Source organism: Cetorhinus maximus, chromosome 5 (genome assembly GCF_964194155.1).
Source record: "Cetorhinus maximus chromosome 5, sCetMax3.hap1.1, whole genome shotgun sequence".
Lineage (NCBI taxonomy): Eukaryota > Metazoa > Chordata > Chondrichthyes > Lamniformes > Cetorhinidae > Cetorhinus > Cetorhinus maximus.
The window spans coordinates 172,571,695-172,590,090 of NC_135883.1; the positions used below are offsets into that span (position 1 = coordinate 172,571,695).

Here is an 18,396-nt window from a genome sequence, read left to right on the forward strand (position 1 = left end):
CTGTTCAGGGGGATCTCTCTGTTCAGGGGGATCTCTCTGTTCAGGGGGATCTCTCCGTTCAGCGGAATCTCTCCGTTCAGGGGGATCTCTCTGTTCAGCGGAATCTCTCTGTTCAGGGGGATCTCTCTGTTCAGGGGGATCTCTCTGTTCAGGGGGATCTCTCTGTTCAGGGGGATCTCTCTGTTCAGGGGGAACTCTCGGTTCAGCGGAATCTCTTGGTTCGGAGGATCTCTCGGTTCAGGGGGATCTCTCGGATCAGGGGGATCGCAGTTACAGCGAATAATCTTGATCAAAATGATGTCCAAAGCTGAACATCGCACACATGCGCAGAGCAGGTCAATCCTAGACGGAAAGACGTTAAACGGAATGACGTTGACAGGCGCCAATGACGCCGCGTGTGCGTCACGTCCGCTCCAGGAAGATGGCGGCCGAGCGGGCGGAGCAGAGCGAGAGGGAGCCCGGGGCCAGCGGAGACTCAGGGCCTGAGCCAGGCACCGGCACCGAGTCCAGAACACTTCCCGGGACAGAACAGCTGCATCAAGATAACCCGCTCCTCAACCTCCCCATCGTCGCCATCGACTCCATCCTCGGGTTGATGTCGTATGACGAGATCAGCGGCCTGAGAATGGTGAGAAAATCCAGCTCAAAATCATTCAGCAACACCCCGGGGAGCAGAGAGAGAGAGAGAGAGACTGGAATAAATAACACCCCGGGGAGCAGAGAGAGAGAGAGAGACTGGAATAAATAACACCCCGGGGAGCAGAGAGAGAGAGACTGGAATAAATAACACCCCGGGGAGCAGAGAGAGAGAGAGAGACTGGAATAAATAACACCCCGGGCAGCAGAGAGAGAGAGACTAGAATAAATAACACCCCGGGGAGCAGAGAGAGAGAGACTGGAATAAATAACACCCCGGGGAGCAGAGAGAGAGAGACTAGAATAAATAACACCCCGGGCAGCAGAGAGAGAGAGAGACTGGAATAAATAACATCCCGGGGAGCAGAGAGAGAGACTGGAATAAATAACACCCCGGGGAGCAGAGAGAGAGAGAGAGACTGGAATAAATAACACCCCGGGCAGCAGTGAGAGAGAGAGAGACTGGAATAAATAACACCCCGGGCAGCAGTGAGAGAGACTGGAATAAATAACACCCCGGGGAGCAGAGAGAGAGATACTGGAATAAATAACACCCCGGGAAGCAGAGAGAGAGAGACTAGAATAAATAACACCCCGGGCAGCAGAGAGAGAGAGACTGGAATAAATAACATCCCGGGGAGCAGAGAGAGAGACTGGAATAAATAACACCCCGGGGAGCAGAGAGAGAGAGAGAGAGAGACTGGAATAAATAACACCCCGGGCAGCAGTGAGAGAGAGAGAGACTGGAATAAATAACACCCCGGGCAGCAGTGAGAGAGACTGGAATAAATAACACCCCGGGGAGCAGAGAGAGAGAGAGAGACTGGAATAAATAACACCCCGGGGAGCAGAGAGAGAGATACTGGAATAAATAACACCCCGGGAAGCAGAGAGAGAGAGACTGGAATAAATAACACCCCGGGCAGCAGAGAGAGAGAGAGACTGGAATAAATAACACCCCGGGCAGCAGTGAGAGAGACTGGAATAAATAACACCCCGGGGAGCAGAGAGAGAGATACTGGAATAAATAACACCCCGGGAAGCAGAGAGAGAGAGACTAGAATAAATAACACCCCGGGCAGCAGAGAGAGAGAGAGAGACTGGAATATATAACACCCCGGGCAGTAGAGAGAGAGAGAGACTGGAATAAATAACACCCTGGGGAGCAGAGAGAGAGAGAGAGACTGGAATAAAAAACACCCCGGGGAGCAGAGAGACAGAGACTGGAATAAATAATACCCCGGGGAGCAGAGAGAGAGAGACTGGAATAAATAACACCCCGGGCAGCAGAGAGAGAGAGAGAGAGAGACTGGAATAAATAACACCCCGGGGAGCAGAGAGAGAGAGAGACTGGAATAAATAACACCCCGGGGAGCAGAGAGAGAGAAAGAGAGAGACTGGAATAAATAACACCCCAGGGAGCAGAGAGAGAGAGACTGGAATAAATAACACCCCGGGGAGCAGAGAGAGAGAGACTGGAATAAATAACACCCCGGGGAGCAGAGAGAGAGAGAGAGACTGGAATAAATAACACCCCGGGGAGCAGAGAGAGAGAGAGACTGGAATAAATAACACCCCGGGGAGCAGAGAGAGAGAGAGACTGGAATAAATAACAGCCCGGGCAGCAGAGAGAGAGGGAGAGACTGGAATAAATAACACCCCGGGGAGCAGAGAGAGAGAGAGAGACTGGAATAAATAACACCCCGGGCAGCAGAGAGAGAGACTGGAATAAATAACACCCCGGGGAGCAGAGAGAGAGAGAGAGAGAGACTGGAATATATAACACCCCGGGCAGCAGAGAGAGAGACTGGAATAAATAACACCCCGGGGAGCAGAGAGAGAGACTGGAATAAATAACACCCCGGGCAGCAGAGAGAGAGACTGGAATAAATAACACCCCGGGCAGCAGAGAGAGAGCGAGAGACTGGAATAAATAACACCCCGGGGAGCAGAGAGAGAGAGACTGGAATAAATAACACCCCGGGGAGCAGAGAGAGAGAGACTGGAATAAATAACACCCCGGGGAGCAGAGAGAGAGAGACAGGAATAAATAACACCCCGGGGAGCAGAGAGAGGGAGACTGGAATAAATAACACCCCGGGGAGAAAAGAGAGAGAGAGACTGGAATAAATAACACCCCCGGGGAGCAGAGAGAGAGACTGGAATAAATAACACCCCGGGCAGCAGAGAGAGAGACTGGAATAAATAACACCCCGGGGAGCAGAGAGACAGAGACTGGAATAAATAACACCCCGGGGAGCAGAGAGAGAGAGACTGGAATAAATAACACGCCGGGGAGCAGAGAGAGAGAGAGAGAGACTGGAACAAATAACACCCCGGGGAGCAGAGAGAGAGACTGGAATAAATAACACCCCGGGAAGCAGAGAGAGAGAGACTAGAATAAATAACACCCCGGGCAGCAGAGAGAGAGAGAGACTGGAATAAATAACACCCCGGGCAGCAGAGAGAGAGAGACTGGAATAAATAACACCCCGGGGAGCAGAGAGAGAGAGATACTTGAATAAATAACACCCCGGGGAGCAGAGAGAGAGAGAGACTGGAATAAATAACACCCGGGGGAGCAGAGAGAGAGAGAGAGACTGGAATAAATAACACCCCGGGGAGCAGAGAGAGAGAGAGACTGGAATAAATAACACCCCGGGCAGCAGAGAGAGAGGGAGAGACTGGAATAAATAACACCCCGGGGAGCAGAGAGAGAGAGAGACTGGAATAAATAACACCCCGGGGAGCAGAGAGAGAGAGAGAGAGACTGGAATAAATAACACCCCGGGGAGCAGAGAGAGAGAGAGAGAGAGAGAGAGACAGGAATAAATAACACCCCGGGGAGCAGAGAGAGAGAGAGAGACTGGAATAAATAACACCCCGGGGAGCAGAGAGAGACTGGAATAAATAACCCCCCGGGGAGCAGAGAGAGAGAGAGACTGGAATAAATAACACCCCGGGGAGCAGAGAGAGAGAGAGAGAGACTGGAATAAATAACACCCCGGGCAGCAGAGAGAGAGAGACTGGAATAAATAACACCCCGGGGAGCAGAGAGAGAGAGACTGGAATAAATAACACCCCGGGCAGCAGAGAGAGAGAGACTGGAATAAATAACACCCCGGGGAGCAGAAAGAGAGAGACTGGAATAAATAACACCCCGGGCAGCAGATAGAGAGACTGGAATAAATAACACCCCGGGCAGCAGAGAGAGGGAGAGAGAGACTGGCATAAATAACACCCCGGGGAGCAGAGAGAGAGAGATTGGAATAAATAACCCCCCGGGGAGCAGAGAGAGAGACTGGAATAAATAACACCCCGGGGAGCAGAGAGAGGGAGAGAGAGAGTGAGACTGGAATAAATAACACCCCGGGGAGCAGAGAGAGGGAGAGAGAGACTGGAATAAATAACACCCCAGGGAGCAGAGAGAGAGAGACTGGAATAAATAACACCCCGGGGAGCAGAGAGAGAGACTGGAATAAATAACACCCCGGGCAGCAGAGAGAGAGAGAGTGAGACTGGAATAAATAACACCCCGGGGAGCAGAGAGAGGGAGAGAGAGACTGCAATAAATAACACCCCAGGGAGCAGAGAGAGAGAGAGACTGGAATAAATCACACCCCAGGGAGCAGAGAGAGAGAGACTGGAATAAATAACACCCCGGGGAGCAGAGAGAGAGAGAGACTGGAATAAATCACACCCCGGGGAGCAGAGAGAGAGAGATCCTGGAATAAATAACACCCCGGGGAGCAGAGAGAGATCCTGGAATAAATAACACCCCGGGGAGCAGAGAGAGAGAGATCCTGGAATAAATAACACCCCGGGGAGCAGAGAGAGATCCTGGAATAAATAACACCCCGGGGAGCAGAGAGAGAGAGACTGGAATAAATAACACCCCGGGGAGCAGAGAGAGAGAGAGACTGGAATAAATAACACCCCGGGGAGCAGAGAGAGAGAGAGACTGGAATAAATAACACCCCGGGGAGCAGAGAGAGAGAGACTGGAATAAATAACACCCCGGGGAGCAGAGAGAGAGAGGGAGAGACTGGAATAAATAACACCCCGGGGAGCAGAGAGAGAGGGAGAGAGAGACTGGAATAAATAACACCCCGGGGAGCAGAGAGAGAGAGAGACTGGAATAAATAACACCCCGGGGAGCAGAGAGAGAGACTGGAATAAATAACACCCCGGGCAGCAGAGAGAGAGAGACTGGAATAAATAACACCCCGGGGAGCAGAGAGAGAGAGAGACTGCAATAAATAACACCCCGGGGAGCAGAGAGGGAGAGAGAGAGACTGGAATAAATAACACCCCGGGGAGCAGAGAGAGAGAGAGACTGGAATAAATAACACCCCGGGCAGCAGAGAGAGAGAGAGACTGGAATAAATAACACCCCGGGGAGCAGAGAGAGAGACTGGAATAAATAACACCCCGGGCAGCAGAGAGAGAGAGAGACTGGAATAAATAACACCCCGGGGAGCAGAGAGAGAGAGACTGGAATAAATAACACCCCGGAGAGCAGAGAGAGAGAGAGAGAGAGACTGGAATAAATAACACCCCGGGGAGCAGAGAGAGAGAGAGACTGGAATAAATAACACCCCGGGGAGCAGAGAGAGAGAGAGAGACTGGAATAAATAACACCCCAGGGAGCAGAGAGAGAGAGAGAGAGACTGGAATAAATAACACCCTGGGGAGCAGAGAGAGAGAGACTGGAATAAATAACACCCCGGGGAGCAGAGAGAGGGAGACTGGAATAAATAACCCCCCGGGCAGCAGAGAGAGAGAGACTGGAATAAATAACACCCCGGGCAGCAGAGAGAGAGAGAGAGAGACTGGAATAAATAAAACCCCGGGGAGCAGAGAGAGAGAGAGAGACTGGAATAAATAACACCCCGGGGAGCAGAGAGAGAGAGAGAGACTGGAATAAATAACACCCCGGGGAGCAGAGAGAGAGAGAGAGAGACTGGAATAAATAACACCCCGGGGAGCAGAGAGAGAGAGAGAGACTGGAATAAATAACACCCCGGGGAGCAGAGAGAGACTGGAATAAATAACCCCCCGGGGAGCAGAGAGAGAGAGAGAGACTGGAATAAATAACCCCCCGGGGAGCAGAGAGAGAGAGAGACTGGAATAAATAACACCCCGGGGAGCAGAGAGAGAGACTGGAATAAATAACACCCCGGGCAGCAGAGAGAGAGAGACTGGAATAAATAACACCCCGGGGAGCAGAGAGAGAGAGACTGGAATAAATAACACCCCGGGCAGCAGAGAGAGAGAGACTGGAATAAATAACACCCCGGGGAGCAGAAAGAGAGAGACTGGAATAAATAACACCCCGGGCAGCAGATAGAGAGACTGGAATAAATAACACCCCGGGCAGCAGAGAGAGGGAGAGAGAGACTGGCATAAATAACACCCCGGGGAGCAGAGAGAGAGAGATTGGAATAAATAACCCCCCGGGGAGCAGAGAGAGAGACTGGAATAAATAACACCCCGGGGAGCAGAGAGAGGGAGAGAGAGAGTGAGACTGGAATAAATAACACCCCGGGGAGCAGAGAGAGGGAGAGAGAGACTGGAATAAATAACACCCCAGGGAGCAGAGAGAGAGAGACTGGAATAAATAACACCCCGGGGAGCAGAGAGAGAGACTGGAATAAATAACACCCCGGGCAGCAGAGAGAGAGAGAGTGAGACTGGAATAAATAACACCCCGGGGAGCAGAGAGAGGGAGAGAGAGACTGCAATAAATAACACCCCAGGGAGCAGAGAGAGAGAGACTGGAATAAATCACACCCCAGGGAGCAGAGAGAGAGAGACTGGAATAAATAACACCCCGGGGAGCAGAGAGAGAGAGAGACTGGAATAAATCACACCCCGGGGAGCAGAGAGAGAGAGATCCTGGAATAAATAACACCCCGGGGAGCAGAGAGAGATCCTGGAATAAATAACACCCCGGGGAGCAGAGAGAGAGAGATCCTGGAATAAATAACACCCCGGGGAGCAGAGAGAGATCCTGGAATAAATAACACCCCGGGGAGCAGAGAGAGAGAGACTGGAATAAATAACACCCCGGGGAGCAGAGAGAGAGAGAGACTGGAATAAATAACACCCCGGGGAGCAGAGAGAGAGAGACTGGAATAAATAACACCCCGGGGAGCAGAGAGAGAGAGGGAGAGACTGGAATAAATAACACCCCGGGGAGCAGAGAGAGAGGGAGAGAGAGACTGGAATAAATAACACCCCGGGGAGCAGAGAGAGAGAGAGACTGGAATAAATAACACCCCGGGGAGCAGAGAGAGAGACTGGAATAAATAACACCCCGGGGAGCAGAGAGAGAGAGAGACTGGAATAAATAACACCCCGGGCAGCAGAGAGAGAGGGAGAGACTGGAATAAATAACACCCCGGGGAGCAGAGAGAGAGAGAGAGAGAGACTGGAATAAATAACACCCCGGGGAGCAGAGAGAGAGAGAGACTGGAATAAATAACACCCCGGGGAGCAGAGAGAGAGAGAGAGACTGGAATAAATAACACCCCGGGGAGCAGAGAGAGAGAGAGAGACTGGAATAAATAACACCCCGGGGAGCAGAGAGTGAGAGAGAGAGAGAGAGAGACTGGAATAAATAACACCCCGGGGAGCAGAGAGAGAGAGAGAGAGACTGGAATAAATAACACCCCGGGGAGCAGAGAGAGAGAGAGACTGGAATAAATAACCCCCCGGGGAGCAGAGAGAGAGAGAGAGACTGGAATAAATAACACCCCGGGGAGCAGAGAGAGAGAGAGAGACTGGAATAAATAACACCCCGGGGAGCAGAGAGAGAGAGACTGGAATAAATAACACCCCGGGCAGCAGAGAGAGAGAGACTGGAATAAATTACACCCCGGGGAGCAGAGAGAGAGTGACTGGAATAAATAACACCTCGGGCAACAGAGAGAGAGAGAGACTGGAATAAATAACACCCCGGGGAGCAGAAAGAGAGAGACTGGAATAAATAACACCCCGGGCAGCAGAGAGAGGGAGAGAGAGACTGGCATAAATAACACCCCGGGGAGCAGAGAGAGAGAGATTGGAATAAATAACCCCCGGGGGGGCAGAGAGAGAGACTGGAATAAATAATACCCCAGGGAGCAGAGAGAGAGAGAGAGAGAGAGACTGGAATAAATAACACCCCGGGGAGCAGAGAGAGAGAGACTGGAATAATTAATACCCCGGGGAGCAGAGAGAGAGAGAGAGACTGGAATAAATAACACCCCGGGCAGCAGAGAGAGAGAGACTAGAATAAATAACACCCCGGGGAGCAGAGAGAGAGAGACTGGAATAAATAACACCCCGGGGAGCAGAGAGAGAGAGACTAGAATAAATAACACCCCGGGCAGCAGAGAGAGAGAGACTGGAATAAATAACATCCCGGGGAGCAGAGAGAGAGACTGGAATAAATAACACCCCGGGGAGCAGAGAGAGAGAGAGAGACTGGAATAAATAACACCCCGGGCAGCAGTGAGAGAGAGAGAGACTGGAATAAATAACACCCCGGGCAGCAGTGAGAGAGACTGGAATAAATAACACCCCGGGGAGCAGAGAGAGAGATACTGGAATAAATAACACCCCGGGAAGCAGAGAGAGAGAGACTAGAATAAATAACACCCCGGGCAGCAGAGAGAGAGAGACTGGAATAAATAACATCCCGGGGAGCAGAGAGAGAGACTGGAATAAATAACACCCCGGGGAGCAGAGAGAGAGAGAGAGAGAGACTGGAATAAATAACACCCCGGGCAGCAGTGAGAGAGAGAGAGACTGGAATAAATAACACCCCGGGCAGCAGTGAGAGAGACTGGAATAAATAACACCCCGGGGAGCAGAGAGAGAGAGAGAGAGACTGGAATAAATAACACCCCGGGGAGCAGAGAGAGAGATACTGGAATAAATAACACCCCGGGAAGCAGAGAGAGAGAGACTGGAATAAATAACACCCCGGGCAGCAGAGAGAGAGAGAGAGAGAGACTGGAATAAATAACACCCCGGGCAGCAGTGAGAGAGACTGGAATAAATAACACCCCGGGGAGCAGAGAGAGAGATACTGGAATAAATAACACCCCGGGAAGCAGAGAGAGAGAGACTAGAATAAATAACACCCCGGGCAGCAGAGAGAGAGAGAGAGACTGGAATATATAACACCCCGGGCAGTAGAGAGAGAGAGAGACTGGAATAAATAACACCCTGGGGAGCAGAGAGAGAGAGAGAGACTGGAATAAAAAACACCCCGGGGAGCAGAGAGACAGAGACTGGAATAAATAATACCCCGGGGAGCAGAGAGAGAGAGACTGGAATAAATAACACCCCGGGCAGCAGAGAGAGAGAGAGAGAGAGACTGGAATAAATAACACCCCGGGGAGCAGAGAGAGAGAGAGACTGGAATAAATAACACCCCGGGGAGCAGAGAGAGAGAAAGAGAGAGACTGGAATAAATAACACCCCAGGGAGCAGAGAGAGAGAGACTGGAATAAATAACACCCCGGGGAGCAGAGAGAGAGAGACTGGAATAAATAACACCCCGGGGAGCAGAGAGAGAGAGAGACTGGAATAAATAACACCCCGGGGAGCAGAGAGAGAGAGAGACTGGAATAAATAACACCCCGGGGAGCAGAGAGAGAGAGAGACTGGAATAAATAACAGCCCGGGCAGCAGAGAGAGAGGGAGAGACTGGAATAAATAACACCCCGGGGAGCAGAGAGAGAGAGACACTGGAATAAATAACACCCCGGGCAGCAGAGAGAGAGACTGGAATAAATAACACCCCGGGGAGCAGAGAGAGAGAGAGAGAGAGACTGGAATATATAACACCCCGGGCAGCAGAGAGAGAGACTGGAATAAATAACACCCCGGGGAGCAGAGAGAGAGACTGGAATAAATAACACCCCGGGCAGCAGAGAGAGAGACTGGAATAAATAACACCCCGGGCAGCAGAGAGAGAGCGAGAGACTGGAATAAATAACACCCCGGGGAGCAGAGAGAGAGAGACTGGAATAAATAACACCCCGGGGAGCAGAGAGAGAGAGACTGGAATAAATAACACCCCGGGGAGCAGAGAGAGAGAGACAGGAATAAATAACACCCCGGGGAGCAGAGAGAGGGAGACTGGAATAAATAACACCCCGGGGAGAAAAGAGAGAGAGAGACTGGAATAAATAACACCCCCGGGGAGCAGAGAGAGAGACTGGAATAAATAACACCCCGGGCAGCAGAGAGAGAGACTGGAATAAATAACACCCCGGGGAGCAGAGAGAGAGAGACTGGAATAAATAACACCCCGGGGAGCAGAGAGAGAGAGACTGGAATAAATAACACGCCGGGGAGCAGAGAGAGAGAGAGAGAGACTGGAACAAATAACACCCCGGGGAGCAGAGAGAGAGACTGGAATAAATAACACCCCGGGAAGCAGAGAGAGAGAGACTAGAATAAATAACACCCCGGGCAGCAGAGAGAGAGAGAGACTGGAATAAATAACACCCCGGGCAGCAGAGAGAGAGAGAGACTGGAATAAATAACACCCCGGGCAGCAGAGAGAGAGAGACTGGAATAAATAACACCCCGGGGAGCAGAGAGAGAGAGATACTTGAATAAATAACACCCCGGGGAGCAGAGAGAGAGAGAGACTGGAATAAATAACACCCGGGGGAGCAGAGAGAGAGAGAGACTGGAATAAATAACACCCCGGGGAGCAGAGAGAGAGAGAGACTGGAATAAATAACACCCCGTGCAGCAGAGAGAGAGGGAGAGACTGGAATAAATAACACCCCGGGGAGCAGAGAGAGAGAGAGACTGGAATAAATAACACCCCGGGGAGCAGGGAGAGAGAGAGACTGGAATAAATAACACCCCGGGGAGCAGAGAGAGAGAGAGAGAATGGAATAAATAAAACCCCGGGGAGCAGAGAGAGAGAGAGAGACTGGAATAAATAACACCCCGGGGAGCAGAGAGAGAGAGAGAGACTGGAATAAATAACACCCCGGGGAGCAGAGAGAGAGAGAGACAGGAATAAATAACACCCCGGGGAGCAGAGAGAGAGAGAGAGACTGGAATAAATAACACCCCGGGGAGCAGAGAGAGACTGGAATAAATAACCCCCCGGGGAGCAGAGAGAGAGAGAGACTGGAATAAATAACACCCCGGGGAGCAGAGAGAGAGAGAGAGAGACTGGAATAAATAACACCCCGGGCAGCAGAGAGAGAGAGACTGGAATAAATAACACCCCGGGGAGCAGAGAGAGAGAGACTGGAATAAATAACACCCCGGGCAGCAGAGAGAGAGAGACTGGAATAAATAACACCCCGGGGAGCAGAAAGAGAGAGACTGGAATAAATAACACCCCGGGCAGCAGATAGAGAGACTGGAATAAATAACACCCCGGGCAGCAGAGAGAGGGAGAGAGAGACTGGCATAAATAACACCCCGGGGAGCAGAGAGAGAGAGATTGGAATAAATAACCCCCCGGGGAGCAGAGAGAGAGACTGGAATAAATAACACCCCGGGGAGCAGAGAGAGGGAGAGAGAGAGTGAGACTGGAATAAATAACACCCCGGGGAGCAGAGAGAGGGAGAGAGAGACTGGAATAAATAACACCCCAGGGAGCAGAGAGAGAGAGACTGGAATAAATAACACCCCGGGGAGCAGAGAGAGAGACTGGAATAAATAACACCCCGGGCAGCAGAGAGAGAGAGAGTGAGACTGGAATAAATAACACCCCGGGGAGCAGAGAGAGGGAGAGAGAGACTGCAATAAATAACACCCCAGGGAGCAGAGAGAGAGAGAGACTGGAATAAATCACACCCCAGGGAGCAGAGAGAGAGAGACTGGAATAAATAACACCCCGGGGAGCAGAGAGAGAGAGAGACTGGAATAAATCACACCCCGGGGAGCAGAGAGAGAGATCCTGGAATAAATAACACCCCGGGGAGCAGAGAGAGATCCTGGAATAAATAACACCCCGGGGAGCAGAGAGAGAGAGATCCTGGAATAAATAACACCCCGGGGAGCAGAGAGAGATCCTGGAATAAATAACACCCCGGGGAGCAGAGAGAGAGAGACTGGAATAAATAACACCCCGGGGAGCAGAGAGAGAGAGAGACTGGAATAAATAACACCCCGGGGAGCAGAGAGAGAGAGACTGGAATAAATAACACCCCGGGGAGCAGAGAGAGAGAGGGAGAGACTGGAATAAATAACACCCCGGGGAGCAGAGAGAGAGGGAGAGAGAGACTGGAATAAATAACACCCCGGGGAGCAGAGAGAGAGAGAGACTGGAATAAATAACACCCCGGGGAGCAGAGAGAGAGACTGGAATAAATAACACCCCGGGCAGCAGAGAGAGAGAGACTGGAATAAATAACACCCCGGGGAGCAGAGAGAGAGAGAGACTGCAATAAATAACACCCCGGGGAGCAGAGAGGGAGAGAGAGAGACTGGAATAAATAACACCCCGGGGAGCAGAGAGAGAGAGAGACTGGAATAAATAACACCCCGGGCAGCAGAGAGAGAGAGAGACTGGAATAAATAACACCCCGGGGAGCAGAGAGAGAGAGATACTTGAATAAATAACACCCCGGGGAGCAGAGAGAGAGAGAGACTGGAATAAATAACACCCGGGGGAGCAGAGAGAGAGAGAGACTGGAATAAATAACACCCCGGGGAGCAGAGAGAGAGAGAGACTGGAATAAATAACACCCCGTGCAGCAGAGAGAGAGGGAGAGACTGGAATAAATAACACCCCGGGGAGCAGAGAGAGAGAGAGACTGGAATAAATAACACCCCGGGGAGCAGGGAGAGAGAGAGACTGGAATAAATAACACCCCGGGGAGCAGAGAGAGAGAGAGAGAATGGAATAAATAAAACCCCGGGGAGCAGAGAGAGAGAGAGAGACTGGAATAAATAACACCCCGGGGAGCAGAGAGAGAGAGAGAGACTGGAATAAATAACACCCCGGGGAGCAGAGAGAGAGAGAGACAGGAATAAATAACACCCCGGGGAGCAGAGAGAGAGAGAGAGACTGGAATAAATAACACCCCGGGGAGCAGAGAGAGACTGGAATAAATAACCCCCCGGGGAGCAGAGAGAGAGAGAGACTGGAATAAATAACACCCCGGGGAGCAGAGAGAGAGAGAGAGAGACTGGAATAAATAACACCCCGGGCAGCAGAGAGAGAGAGACTGGAATAAATAACACCCCGGGGAGCAGAGAGAGAGAGACTGGAATAAATAACACCCCGGGCAGCAGAGAGAGAGAGACTGGAATAAATAACACCCCGGGGAGCAGAAAGAGAGAGACTGGAATAAATAACACCCCGGGCAGCAGATAGAGAGACTGGAATAAATAACACCCCGGGCAGCAGAGAGAGGGAGAGAGAGACTGGCATAAATAACACCCCGGGGAGCAGAGAGAGAGAGATTGGAATAAATAACCCCCCGGGGAGCAGAGAGAGAGACTGGAATAAATAACACCCCGGGGAGCAGACAGAGGGAGAGAGAGAGTGAGACTGGAATAAATAACACCCCGGGGAGCAGAGAGAGGGAGAGAGAGACTGGAATAAATAACACCCCAGGGAGCAGAGAGAGAGAGACTGGAATAAATAACACCCCGGGGAGCAGAGAGAGAGACTGGAATAAATAACACCCCGGGCAGCAGAGAGAGAGAGAGTGAGACTGGAATAAATAACACCCCGGGGAGCAGAGAGAGGGAGAGAGAGACTGCAATAAATAACACCCCAGGGAGCAGAGAGAGAGAGAGACTGGAATAAATCACACCCCAGGGAGCAGAGAGAGAGAGACTGGAATAAATAACACCCCGGGGAGCAGAGAGAGAGAGAGACTGGAATAAATCACACCCCGGGGAGCAGAGAGAGAGAGATCCTGGAATAAATAACACCCCGGGGAGCAGAGAGAGATCCTGGAATAAATAACACCCCGGGGAGCAGAGAGAGAGAGATCCTGGAATAAATAACACCCCGGGGAGCAGAGAGAGATCCTGGAATAAATAACACCCCGGGGAGCAGAGAGAGAGAGACTGGAATAAATAACACCCCGGGGAGCAGAGAGAGAGAGAGACTGGAATAAATAACACCCCGGGGAGCAGAGAGAGAGAGACTGGAATAAATAACACCCCGGGGAGCAGAGAGAGAGAGGGAGAGACTGGAATAAATAACACCCCGGGGAGCAGAGAGAGAGGGAGAGAGAGACTGGAATAAATAACACCCCGGGCAGCAGAGAGAGAGAGACTGGAATAAATAACACCCCGGGGAGCAGAGAGAGAGAGAGACTGCAATAAATAACACCCCGGGGAGCAGAGAGGGAGAGAGAGAGACTGGAATAAATAACACCCCGGGCAGCAGAGAGAGAGAGACTGGAATAAATAACACCCCGGGGAGCAGAGAGAGAGAGAGACTGCAATAAATAACACCCCGGGGAGCAGAGAGGGAGAGAGAGAGACTGGAATAAATAACACCCCGGGGAGCAGAGAGAGAGACTGGAATAAATAACACCCCGGGCAGCAGAGAGAGAGAGACTGGAATAAATAACACCCCGGGGAGCAGAGAGAGAGAGAGACTGCAATAAATAACACCCCGGGGAGCAGAGAGGGAGAGAGAGAGACTGGAATAAATAACACCCCGGGGAGCAGAGAGAGAGAGAGACTGGAATAAATAACACCCCGGGCAGCAGAGAGAGAGAGAGACTGGAATAAATAACACCCCGGGGAGCAGAGAGAGAGACTGGAATAAATAACACCCCGGGCAGCAGAGAGAGAGAGAGACTGGAATAAATAACACCCCGGGGAGCAGAGAGAGAGAGACTGGAATAAATAACACCCCGGAGAGCAGAGAGAGAGAGAGAGAGAGACTGGAATAAATAACACCCCGGGGAGCAGAGAGAGAGAGAGACTGGAATAAATAACACCCCGGGGAGCAGAGAGAGAGAGAGAGAGACTGGAATAAATAACACCCCAGGGAGCAGAGAGAGAGAGAGAGAGAGAGAGACTGGAATAAATAACACCCTGGGGAGCAGAGAGAGAGAGACTGGAATAAATAACACCCCGGGGAGCAGAGAGAGGGAGACTGGAATAAATAACCCCCCGGGCAGCAGAGAGAGAGAGACTGGAATAAATAACACCCCGGGCAGCAGAGAGAGAGAGAGAGACTGGAATAAATAAAACCCCGGGGAGCAGAGAGAGAGAGAGAGACTGGAATAAATAACACCCTGGGGAGCAGAGAGAGAGAGAGAGACTGGAATAAATAACACCCCGGGGAGCAGAGAGAGAGAGAGAGAGACTGGAATAAATAACACCCCGGGGAGCAGAGAGAGAGAGAGAGACTGGAATAAATAACACCCCGGGGAGCAGAGAGAGACTGGAATAAATAACCCCCCGGGGAGCAGAGAGAGAGAGAGAGACTGGAATAAATAACCCCCCGGGGAGCAGAGAGAGAGAGAGACTGGAATAAATAACACCCCGGGGAGCAGAGAGAGAGACTGGAATAAATAACACCCCGGGCAGCAGAGAGAGAGAGACTGGAATAAATAACACCCCGGGGAGCAGAGAGAGAGAGACTGGAATAAATAACACCCCGGGCAGCAGAGAGAGAGAGACTGGAATAAATAACACCCCGGGGAGCAGAAAGAGAGAGACTGGAATAAATAACACCCCGGGCAGCAGATAGAGAGACTGGAATAAATAACACCCCGGGCAGCAGAGAGAGGGAGAGAGAGACTGGCATAAATAACACCCCGGGGAGCAGAGAGAGAGAGATTGGAATAAATAACCCCCCGGGGAGCAGAGAGAGAGACTGGAATAAATAACACCCCGGGGAGCAGAGAGAGGGAGAGAGAGAGTGAGACTGGAATAAATAACACCCCGGAGAGCAGAGAGAGGGAGAGAGAGACTGGAATAAATAACACCCCAGGGAGCAGAGAGAGAGAGACTGGAATAAATAACACCCCGGGGAGCAGAGAGAGAGAGACTGGAATAAATAACACCCCGGGCAGCAGAGAGAGAGAGAGAGTGAGACTGGAATAAATAACACCCCGGGGAGCAGAGAGAGGGAGAGAGAGACTGCAATAAATAACACCCCAGGGAGCAGAGAGAGAGAGACTGGAATAAATCACACCCCAGGGAGCAGAGAGAGAGAGACTGGAATAAATAACACCCCGGGGAGCAGAGAGAGAGAGACTGGAATAAATAACACCCCGGGGAGCAGAGAGAGAGAGAGACTGGAATAAATAACACCCCGGGGAGCAGAGAGAGAGAGACTGGAATAAATAACACCCCGGGGAGCAGAGAGAGAGAGGGAGAGACTGGAATAAATAACACCCCGGGGAGCAGAGAGAGAGGGAGAGAGAGACTGGAATAAATAACACCCCGGGGAGCAGAGAGAGAGAGAGACTGGAATAAATAACACCCCGGGGAGCAGAGAGAGAGACTGGAATAAATAACACCCCGGGCAGCAGAGAGAGAGAGACTGGAATAAATAACACCCCGGGGAGCAGAGAGAGAGAGAGACTGCAATAAATAACACCCCGGGGAGCAGAGAGAGAGAGAGAGAGACTGGAATAAATAACACCCCGGGGAGCAGAGAGAGAGAGAGACTGGAATAAATAACACCCCGGGCAGCAGAGAGAGAGAGAGACTGGAATAAATAACACCCCGGGGAGCAGAGAGAGAGACTGGAATAAATAACACCCCGGGCAGCAGAGAGAGAGAGAGACTGGAATAAATAACACCCCGGGGAGCAGAGAGAGAGAGAGAGAGACTGGAATAAATAACACCCCGGAGAGCAGAGAGAGAGAGAGAGAGAGACTGGAATAAATAACACCCCGGGGAGCAGAGAGAGAGAGAGACTGGAATAAATAACACCCCGGGGAGCAGAGAGAGAGAGAGAGACTGGAATAAATAACACCCCAGGGAGCAGAGAGAGAGAGAGAGAGAGAGAGAGAGACTGGAATAAATAACACCCTGGGGAGGAGAGAGAGAGAGACTGGAATAAATAACACCCCGGGGAGCAGAGAGAGGGAGACTGGAATAAATAACCCCCCGGGCAGCAGAGAGAGAGAGACTGGAATAAATAACCCCCCGGGGAGCAGAGAGAGAGAGACTGGAATAAATAACACCCCGGGGAGCAGAAAGTGAGAGACTGGAATAAATAACACCCTGGAGAGCAGAGAGAGAGAGAGACTGGAATAAATAACACCCCGGGCAGCAGAGAGAGAGAGACTGGAATAAATAACACCCCGGGGAGCAGAGAGAGAGAGAGAGAGACTGGAATAAATAACACCCCGGGGAGCAGAGAGAGAGAGACTGGAATAATTAATACCCCGGGGAGCAGAGAGAGAGAGAGAGAGAGAGAGAGACTGGAATAAATAACACCCCGGGGAGCAGAGAGAGAGAAAGAGAGAGACTGGAATAAATAACACCCCGGGGAGCAGAGAGAGATACTGGAATAAATAACACCCCGGGGAGCAGAGAGAGAGAGACTGGAATAAATAACACCCCGGGGAGCAGAGAGAGAGAGAGACTGGAATAAATAACACCCCGGGGAGCAGAGAGAGAGAGACTGGAATAAATAACACCCCGGGGAGCAGAGAGAGAGAGAGACTGGAATAAATAACACCCCGGGCAGCAGAGAGAGAGAGAGAGAGACTGGAATAAATAACACCCCGGGGAGCAGAGAGAGAGAGAGAGAGAGACTGGAATAAGTAACACCCCGGGGAGAAAAGAGAGAGAGAGACTGGAATAAATAACACCCCGGGGAGCAGAGAGAGAGAGTGAGACTGGAATAAATAACACCCCAGTGGAGCAGAGAGAGAGAGAGACTGGAATAAATAACCCCCCGGGGAGCAGAGAGAGAGAGAGAGAGACTGGAATAAATAACACCCCGGGGAGCAGAGAGAGAGAGAGACTGGAATATATAACACCCCGGGGAGCAGAGAGAGAGAGAGACTGGAATAAATAACACCCCGGGCAGCAGAGAGAGAGAGACTGGAATAAATAACACCCCGGGGAGCAGAGAGAGAGAGACTGGAATAAATAACACCCCGGGCAGCAGAGAGAGAGAGAGAGAGAGACTGCAATAAATAACACCCCGGGGAGCAGAAAGAGAGAGACTGGAATAAATAACACCCCGGGGAGCAGAGAGAGAGAAAGAGAGAGACTGGAATAAATAACACCCCGGGGAGCAGAGAGAGAGACTGGAATAAATAACACCCCGGGGAGCAGAGAGAGAGAGAGAGACTTGAATAAATAACACCCGGGGGAGCAGAGAGAGAGAGAGAGAGAGAGACTGGAATAAATAACACCCCGGGGAGCAGAGAGAGAGAGAGACTGGAATAAATAACACCCCGGGCAGCAGAGAGAGAGAGAGACTAGAATAAATAACACCCGGGGGAGCAGAGAGAGACAGAGAGAGAGAGACTGGAATAAATAACACCCCGGGGAGCAGAGAGAGAGAGAGACTGGAATAAATAACACCCCGGGCAGCAGAGAGAGAGGGAGAGACTGGAATAAATAACACCCCGGGGAGCAGAGAGAGAGAGAGAGAGAGACTGGAATAAATAACACCCCGGGGAGCAGAGAGAGAGAGAGACTGGAATAAATAACACCCCGGGGAGCAGAGAGAGAGAGAGAGACTGGAATAAATAACACCCCGGGGAGCAGAGAGAGAGAGAGAGACTGGAATAAATAACACCCCGGGGAGCAGAGAGTGAGAGAGAGAGAGAGACTGGA

General features: G+C 51.3%; 1 protein-coding gene across 1 annotated transcript in view; it reads left to right on the top strand.

Annotated features, from left to right (window-relative positions):
* Window positions 1–400: 400 nt before the first annotated feature.
* LOC144680426 (F-box only protein 28-like) overlaps window positions 401–18,396 on the top strand; it is a 27,101-nt gene continuing 9,105 nt past the window's right edge. Inside the window, exon 1 of the mRNA XM_078541391.1 lies at window positions 401–656. Within this exon, the coding sequence (XP_078397517.1) occupies window positions 422–656 (235 nt within the window). The 5' untranslated portion in view covers window positions 401–421. The remainder of the gene's footprint in view (window positions 657–18,396) is intronic.